General features: G+C 42.7%; 1 protein-coding gene across 5 annotated transcripts in view; it reads right to left on the bottom strand.

The window, feature by feature from the left end:
• Positions 1–1,198: 1,198 nt before the first annotated feature.
• LOC147620235 (hydroxyacylglutathione hydrolase 2, mitochondrial-like) overlaps positions 1,199–9,500 on the bottom strand; it is a 67,920-nt gene continuing 59,618 nt past the window's right edge. For 4 of the 5 annotated variants that reach the window (XM_086772433.1, XM_086772431.1, XM_086772432.1 and 1 more), the window contains exons 6-8: positions 7,820–7,894; positions 1,763–1,861; positions 1,199–1,620 (exon numbers count right to left, since the gene is read on the bottom strand). In XM_086772433.1, coding sequence (XP_086628559.1) covers positions 1,474–1,620; positions 1,763–1,861; positions 7,820–7,894 — 321 coding nt within the window. In that variant the 3' untranslated portion in view covers positions 1,199–1,473. The remainder of the gene's footprint in view (positions 1,621–1,762; positions 1,862–7,819; positions 7,895–9,500) is intronic. The other variant, XM_086772435.1, reaches the window with a different exon arrangement.

The raw sequence follows: 9,500 nt of genomic DNA, 5'->3' as shown, positions 1-9,500 counted from the left end.
AAAATCTTGGACAAGGTCGACAACAAGTAGTACAACATTGTCGTCTACACTCCTTGGTGGTGGCGCGTAAACATCAACACCAATGATGTCCCAAAGCTCATAAGAGGAAACATTAGCCTTAAGCTTAAACTTCTAGAAAGAATAATTCGTGCCATTAAACTTTCCATTAACACCGAATGGTAAGAGGCAAGGTCCTTCGAAAGATTTCATTTTTCTAAGGGACTGCTATATAACAAATAGCAAAGAAGTTTTGTTCAAAGGCAAAGCTTTGATACCATGTACAAGGTTACAATGTGTGGTATATACAAAAGAACACTCACAAGGAGGATCTTTCACAATACAAAACTTTTAAACTCAAATTGCACAATAACACATAGAGAAGAATATTGTATTACTAAAGTAATACAATAGATAACAAATATCCAAAACACGTGTGCCTTTGTGAAGGGAGCTTTGATGGTTGATCTGGAATTGCTAAGACGGAGGTTGCATGCTAGTACAAGCGAGGGAGTAAACTCACAATGATGACTTATGAACTCTCTAGAGAAGGAGTTGGCCTTGTGACTATATAGACCTGCATATGCGGGGGAACCATGACATAACCACATACGTCTGTGGTCATAGTCAGTGCCACCGTCCGCGGTGTAGACTCAGCCCATGAAGATATACTAGAAACTACGAAGCAGTTGCCCCACCTTCCACAACTATCCGAGCTTAACATTCGAACCCCACAATGTCATGATAGTATGCCCAAGAATAAAGTCGACCTACTGCATGTGTGGACCGTTATGAGACATTGGTCTAGTGTAGCATGTAGCCTATCTGGTAGTGTGCCAAATCTAATCCAAGTCGTCTCTTTAAACCATTTGCCACGTAAGCCACTAAAGGCATGAGATTTATATCCACAATACAAGTACACAACCATGCCCTAAATCTCCATGTTTAGTATAGCATGCCTTGCTATAATACATGCATCATATGCATGGCTGTATCAACATCACATTGCACATTGACAATAAAAAAACAACATATACCTAGACTCATGACCGTAGCATTCTCCATAAAAATGAATAATATAACAGCTTCTAAGTACTACACACAACACAAGGGGGAAACTATAGTGCAATATTCCCCTCTCCAAGAATAAACAAGTGATGGGATCACAATTGGCCGCCTTGCAATTTGAGAGAGAGAGAGATTATTGAAAGACTCAAAAAGTCTATGAGACCACAAGGACGCTAAATGTGATGCATGAGTACATTGAATGTCAAGACAACATATGAAAAGAAAAACTAGTTGCTCAACCTACTCTGTCACCCCTGAAGTACAATATAATAGGCAACATAAGAGCATCATTGGTCTGAACTCATAATGTGCCATCCTCCTCATGGATTGAGTTTCTGGTCTCATTAACACAAGCATTCACTTCATTCAGTGGAATTACTTGCTTTCTTTGCCAAAAAGCATAACTACTCACCACTTGTCTTTGTAAGCACGCACTGCAGCAAGTGCTTGCACTTCATCTGCACCTGGAGGAATGCCTACGGATGCTCTTACTTGAGCACTTGACAAACGAAGAAATGGGTTACATGCTTTTTCCAACCCCACATTTGTTGGAATCTGGCAGCAGAAAACGAGGACCATCATAGAGAGCGACAAACATAGGAGAAAATGTATTTATTAGTTCAAGAAAGAAAAAATGCTTGTTACTGTTGTGAGAGAGAAAAAAGTTATGCATGGCAACCAGTTCATGTATACTGACCGTGGGAAGGCCAGCTTGCCGAAGCTCCTTTGCTTTCACATAATAACTTCTAAGAGCTTCATTGCTGGGTTCGAGTGTAAGAGAAAATTCTGCATTGGACTATAATCCAAAATAATGGCTTAGAAAAGACATAATAATGGCTTAGAAAATACATAATAATGTGCTCAACCAAAGTTTCAAATACAATGGCAAATGCTATTTAAGGCATGAGAACAGATGTGCCTGAAAACATAGGGATTACAGGTTTTTACAGTTGATAAAAGAATCCTGGACTTTCAAGGGCCTGGCAGGGTGCATTTGGGGATACTTCAAATTTATATTATTCTTCTTTGATTCTTACAATTAACGAATAATTGAGCCAAATAATGGAATCAGGGTGGGACTTTGACACAGGTACACTTCCAAATTGCGGAGTGTTCAACTATGTCCACATCCCACATGCCTCTGTGAAGGCTCGGAAACTGATTCATAACCAAATAATGGAGAAATTCTGTAGGTCTGTATCGTCTTGATTTAATTACCTCTCATTCCAAATGATTGGCAGAAAATAATGTGTTCTGTGGACCCTGCCCTTAGCTAGAAATGCACAGTTACTTGGCTGGTTCTCGCAAGTAATATGTTGCTACCAGCACTCCATATTGAGAACGGAGGACAATGGCTAGTAATCTGACCGAGGACACCGAAAACCTGCCTTGTTCTCCCAGGAGCCAGTGGTTTATAAAAGAGTTACCCATTTTTATACTTTCTAGAAGTAGCCATATCAATGTATCAGAGGTAGCTCTTGTTGATATTTGATTTCTGTTCCCATGACGGCACTTATCACTATTTACTAAATTTGCAGTGAAAGGGGCCTAACCTTGCATCAAATATAGTTCCCCCCCTCCTGTTCATGCCCCCCTTCCCTCCCCTTCTCTGCAGCGCTCCCTTTCCTCCTCTTTGCCCCTCCTTCCAATTTGCACCCCTTCCACCCCTTCACAGCAGTGTTCCCCCCCCCTACCCACCTACGCCGGTTGTCTTATCCTCCCACCCTCCCTTCCTGGCTGCCTCTAATCAGCATTGATCCTCCATGTCAGCCGCTCCATCTTCCCTGCCTGAGGCCACCCTCAACTGTCATTTTTCAGAAGAAAACATCCTGTTCTTGTCTATTGGTGCTTCTTTGGAAGCCAAGGTGCTGGTTTGCAAGATAGTCAGCAGCTCTGAAGACGACAGAGGGCAGACATCCAGTTCCTTGGAAACAACTACACCAAGCTTGAGTTTAACTCATCCGCCCGATTGAGAGTCCTGCCGCAGAGCCACATCACGTTACCCAGTGCACGTAAGTATTTCACCTAATGGCACCACGGTTTCTCACCCAACACTAGCCCAATATGGGCTACGGCGCACTTCCCAATCAGATTATGCTTCCTGCTCAAAAAGAGTACCATGAGCTTCTCCCAATGTTCAAGCGCCCACTAGACTAAGTGCTTGAGAACGCTTGGGCCATGGCCATGATCATGGCTCAAGCAGCAGGTCTCCTGACTTTAAAAGTGCTCATTTCTTCCCCGGAGAAGAAAAGAGCCAAGAAACTGGTAATTCCTTGACTGGATGGCTCACATTTCGTGTAGTGGATTGAGTTCTCTTGCCTACCCACATGGCGGATATGGCTTTGTTTGCAATCAGATGGGTCATATTGCATGGTGTTGCCCCCGGTGCCCCTCTGGAAAAACACAGCCAACGCAATCCACTTCAAGCGATGCCCCAGGTAGTCCCTAGCGTGTCCGGCTGACTGCGGAGTGCTAGGGCATAAGCAGCCCTGCCGTCATGACTGCCTCTTCCCCCCAATACCCTTGGACAGGTAGCCTCACCAGGAGTGGCAGCATCAATATGAGCAGCCGCAGCATAGACCTCCCCAAGGAGTGGCAGATCCCAGCCGCCACCAAAGACGCAACCCACTTCAAGTGATGCCCCAGGTAATCCCGGCTGACTGCGGAGTCCTAAGGCATGCCCTCCCGAGGAGTGGAAGACCCCCAGCCGCCACCAAAGACGGAGGCGCGCCCGGTGTATGGTTGCCGTTTCCCATGCATGGAGCTTGAGGTAACAGACCCCCCTGAGAACCTTACTCCCATCTATCTCTGCATATTCCAGCAAAGAATCTAAAGGATATAATGGGCCAGTCGGCTGCCCCAACTGGCTCAACGGGGTCCCACAGCACTACTACTCTTGCCCACATGTCAAAGGCCACCAGACGGAGGGACCCACCCCGGCTTTCTCTCCAACGAGTAAGGAACCATGGTATGCCTCCTCAGCCGTCCACACCCCCGGGCCGCTTGCAGCTCGCAACTCTACAATGGGCACCAGGCATCGTTCAATCCAGTGCTTCGCCGCTGTGGAGACACTCACAGCATCCTCCCTCGTCTCAGCCCTCCCCCCAGTAACTCCACTCGCGTCACAAGCACCCGGTGGAGTACACCTTCCTCAAGTGCCTTCCGTCGAGACAAGCTCCTACATCCATATGGTGGCCCGCCTTCGTGTCCACATGGTCTTTCACAACTCCCGTCCCACACAGTATGACGTTGGAGCTGCCATTTTCTCCTTTCCCATGTATGAAATTTCTGTTACTTTGACTCGTGGACTTTTAAAAGCACGTGTTACTTTCCACATTAGCATAGGCCAAAACTTTTGTGTAAATCATTCCTTGAGCTCATATACTTGTGTGGAAAGCAAGTCCACCCCTACGAACTAGCCACCTTTGCAACTCATAAACCATATAACTAAGGTTCTATAAATTTATATTGAGCTATCCATAAAATGATTCTAGACAAATTTTTAATCACTACTGAGCTTAGGTTTATTAGTGCTCTCTTGCAGACATTCTTAGTGGCAACGCATCTCCCTCAGCTTGAGTGAAGCCAAATAACAAACCTACAAGTACTGATTCTCGCTTGTATCCTGGAGAGTAAACCCTCCATGTTGGGGTTCGTAGGGCTGAGAATACCTTGTTGCCAGTAGCTACCACACACGCGCACGCACACAGAGCAGAACATGATGAGTACACAGAGATGGGGAGATGACAGTGGAAACCTCACGTAAGTGTCTTGAGTGAGGAGGAGTTTCATTAGCTAAAGTAAAATCCCCTAAATCAAAGGCCCAATGGAGTCCAAGCATAATGTGCCAAGTTTCCCTACAAAAGTGTAAGTGACTCTAAGGTTTAAAACTAAATTCTAGAAGGCCTAATGTGCCTAGCACTAATACCTCCTAACTCCTTCATACAAATGTGCACATCTCCTACAAATCCCCCCTATAGTGAAAATGTATATATATTCGGAGTAGATCAATCCCCAAAAGGAATCAATACCAAAGCTTTGCGAAAAGCTTCAAGCTTCTCACAAGGAAACGCCAGAGATCTACCAAGTGATGGACAATAGATAAGGCTAATATCACCTGCATGAAGCCTCTCCTACACATAATGATAATGTACCTGTATGTGCTTGGTCCGTGCCCAGAAAACTGGATTCCACGCAATAGCAATTACACTCTGACTGTCTATAAGCAAGGGAGTAGCACCCTGCTGATGGCATGCATATAGGCCATCAAGTAACCTCCTTCGCCATATGCACTCAACCGTGAAGATGTCGCCCATTGTAGGTTGCTTTTTGCTAAGCCATGAGATGGAAGAATTCCCCATGCCCACAAGACGGCATGTATCAAAACGTAGGTAGGAGAGATTGGACTAGGCCACGTTACTCCGCCTCAAAGGTATCTCCCATACAGATGCATACAATATGGTACAAACAAGCTCCCCATGGGAGCACCATGTGAGGGGAGCTGCAATCTTACTAAAGTTTTTTACAAATTTCCTGCAAAATGAGTAAATCCCTCACTTGAGATGGAAGAATTCCCCAACAAAAAGCAAAAACCACTAGTCGATTGTCGTGTATCAAAGTCACCAGCCGAGTCTGAATCTTTGTAATCACAAAGCTGCGCCCCCTCCCCCCCGCAGCGCCCCCGGCTTAGAACAATCCATAAGTTAGTGTACCCCAGAGGTATCTGAAAATCCGCTTGACAACCTGCCATGTGTACTCCCTGGGCTATGCATAAATTTGCTCAACAAGGAAACACCATAAGCTATATCAGGAAGTGTCGAACACAAATATATAAGGCATCCCACAACCTAGCTTTACATGGTAGCATCAAAAGACTCACCTGCATCAAAGCTATTGAGTTTTATACTCTCTCAACCAGTGTGGCAATAGGCTTGCAATCCTCCATGCAAAACCTTTTCAAAAACCCTCGAACATACTTTGATGGAGACATAACAATGCCACTATCTTGCTGCATAAACTGTATGCCCAAATAGAAATGCAACCGACGAAGATCTGACATCTCAAATGGCCTTCTGTAATTCTGCTTTGAAAGCTGAAATTTTCAGCTCACTATTGCCTATCAAGATCACATTATCCGCATATAGGATGATTAAGACAATGTTTGAACCATATTCTCAATGGGACTATTCTGGAATCCCCAGCTCGCCAAATGTGCATGAATCTTCTCATACCAAGCTCGAGGATCTTGCTTAAGACCATACAGTGCCTTCTTTAAAAGACCCGCTTTGCTTTCATGTCCTCGAACCATAAAGCTAGAGCTTGTTGTATGTACACCTCTTCCTAAAGAACCCCATTCCAGAATGCACTTCTTATGTCCAACTAATGCGTACTCCTACGATGGTGAGCTGCCAATGCAGTGACTGTTCGAACGGTTGTCATTTTTAAAGTTGGGGCAAAGGTTTCATCATAATCTATCCCCTTCTCTTGGGAATGCCTTTAGAAACCAGTCTTGCTTTGTACTTGTCAATGGATCGATCTTGCTTGCATTTGATCTTGTACACCCACTTCGTACCAATCACATACTTTCCTGGAGGCAAGTCAACTAGTTCCCATGTATAGTTTCTCTATATAGAACTATACTCTTCCTACATGGTTGTCTTCCAATGCTTCATTACCATGAGCCTACTCATAAGAGGACGGTTCCTCATAATCAAACACGCTACCCATGCAAGCACAATCCACTTCATACCTACTAGATTCACCTCTTCTTGCTGCCCTTGTCCTACTCTCAAAAGCAGCACCAAGCTTGCTTTCTGCAAGGGTACAGATCAGCCATCTAGGGACTGTTCTAGCCTCTTGTATGGCTGTCCGTTCATCCCTTACAACTTCAGCACGAACACATGTATGTCCATAGGGCTCATTTATGGGCTGAATTCCAAGCCCATCCGGAGGTGTTTGCTGTCCCAAACGCTGCTGTCCAGAAATTTCAGAATGTAGAAATGTCACATGATGACAAAACAAGTCATCCGGGTCACCAAAAACTTGCTTATGGGAAGAGGCAAGAGGCTGAACTGAATTTTCAGCAAATATGACAGCTCTACTAATGATAATCTTGTTAGTAGAGAGATCATAGAGTCTATAACCCTTACTTTCATGACTGTAGCCCACAAAAATGCATTTCAAGGCCTTATCATCCATCTTGGTCCCTTTCTCTTGGGTTACATGTGCATTGATGATGTCTCCCTCCCAGACCATCCAACTATGGAGAAATTCCCCCCTTCATTTCCAGTATTCCCTCCATACGAGGGTCATAATCTGGCTAAAAAGATGTTTCAATCTTTTTTCACCAATCCAATCCTAGTGAGTAGAGAAAATTTTTGTAAAGCCAAGGCCCATGAGTCCTCTGTCCTGAATTCAACCCTTGTGGATAGAACATATGACTGTTTAAGTGCAAGCACACAATACAACTACCGAGTGTCAACAGATCACCTTTTTTTATCTAATGTTCTGCAGCTCCACCAAGGCCAACCATTTCTTTTTTCAAGTGACCAGATGGAGAGAAAATATTTTTGGGCCAATTAAACATATACAAGAAAACTATGCTTTAGTAAACTGTGTAGAAAACTATGCTTTACAAGAAAATATTTTTGGGCCACTTAAACATATACAAGAAAACTATGCTTTAGTAAACTGTGTAGAAAAACAATTAATGATCCCAAGCAGCAAACCAGTTTTGATCACATTGAGAACTTACAATAGTGTACTCATGTCCACAGTAGACCAACGTATCATCTGGCAGTGACATTATCTTTGAAAGAGAAGTCCACATCTGTAACCAATTCCAAAAATTTCTGGTTTGATAAAAATACATAAAAGATTACAAAAGCCTTCGAGATTCCACACTTATAAAGTTTAAAACCATAGAAAACTAAAAGTCGTCAGCAATGTAGTTCTTTATTTATTGAAAATGAACTAGTTTTACAATAAGGTACATTCCTTTCACAAACCATGTGCATAAAATAAACCTCATAAACTGGCATACATAAGAGAACCTAATCAACAATTTACAAACCGTGTGCATAAAATAAACCTCATAAACTGGCATACATAAGAGAACCTAAATAACAATTAGAGCAATAAAACTTTCATACACTGGAATATTACAAAACCAGTGGACGCCTATACACAATCTGAATTGAGACAATCATAGATATTGGAGTCATACTTGTTTTTTCCAAACATGTATATACACATATATAGTTTTTTTCCCCCAAAAAAAAAATATTCCTATTAGTCAAAAGAAAACATCTGCATGGAACAGACTACAACCCTCCGTGGAGGCAAAAGCAATGCAGAAAATCCCCATGAGGGCGAAAAAAGAAACAAGCGGAAAAGGGGGACCTCCCTCTCCAGCTATACACATACATGATTTTTTTCACTATACTAACAAAATCTTCAGAATCACAAAACTTAAATACATGGCTACATGTTACATATCACATACATTGATACTTCAAGATCAAGCATGAAACTATGAAGTTTATAATGATGGAATTTTTCCACTACTGGTGCTATAGTATTGTGTGCAGTATAAATAACAAGGTCAATTATGAGTGCAGTGTACACAGGAGTACAGCAAGTTTTACTTAAAGCACGATCAAAAAGTGAATCCATAGAAACATTTCCATCGCAACCAAGAATAAGATTTCATATACAGAGAACCAATGATGCAATTCAATGGATTATTAGAGCTAATTTACACATGAATGAATAAAGTAGACAAGTAGCATGAGCAGAAATAATAGGTTACAACACATTAGTAGCTATGTGAGAACTTGGTGCTCCATAGCTTAGTAGAGGAGATGAAAAGGCAAACTACCCACACATACTAATGATAGGAAACTTTTCCATAAAGATCTCTCATACCCAGGCCCACCCGAAAAGAAAGTGAATATTACTTTGGTAAGGCCTGAACTAATTAAATAACATCATGGATGTGGAGCATTCAAAAAACTGTCTAGTTGTCATGTGCACACATGGACATGGCTGATTTCCAAGCTAAATCCTGATTGGGCGGCAGATAAAATATTAGGGTTGGAACATTAGCAGCTGTCGAAGGCATGACAAGGCTTTGTCTAGCAAAGTGATAAAGTAGCTCTTCTTAGAGTGCCCTTTTGAGTCCAAATTTTGCCTAATGTGAGTTGTATTCTTCTGGCTACCCCAAGAGTGGGTTTTTTTTTTCTGTTACTAAGCTCCTACAATTCGCTTAAAAAGTGGGTTTACCTAAATTATGCCCTCTTTCAACTCCATTATGGATGGAGAGGATGTTGAAGCTTGGAGTTTTCCCTCATTAATTGGTGTGGTAGTATGCAAGTTTACATGTTGGTTAGCCTTGTTGAGTTGAACATGGACATGGCTGATTTCCAGGCTAAATC

Source organism: Cibotium barometz, chromosome 32 (assembly GCF_041138505.1).
Source record: "Cibotium barometz isolate CiBa-2024 chromosome 32, ASM4113850v1, whole genome shotgun sequence".
NCBI lineage: Eukaryota > Viridiplantae > Streptophyta > Polypodiopsida > Cyatheales > Cibotiaceae > Cibotium > Cibotium barometz.
Note: the sequence above shows the minus strand (reverse complement) of the source record. Positions and strands in the feature narration are given on the sequence as shown.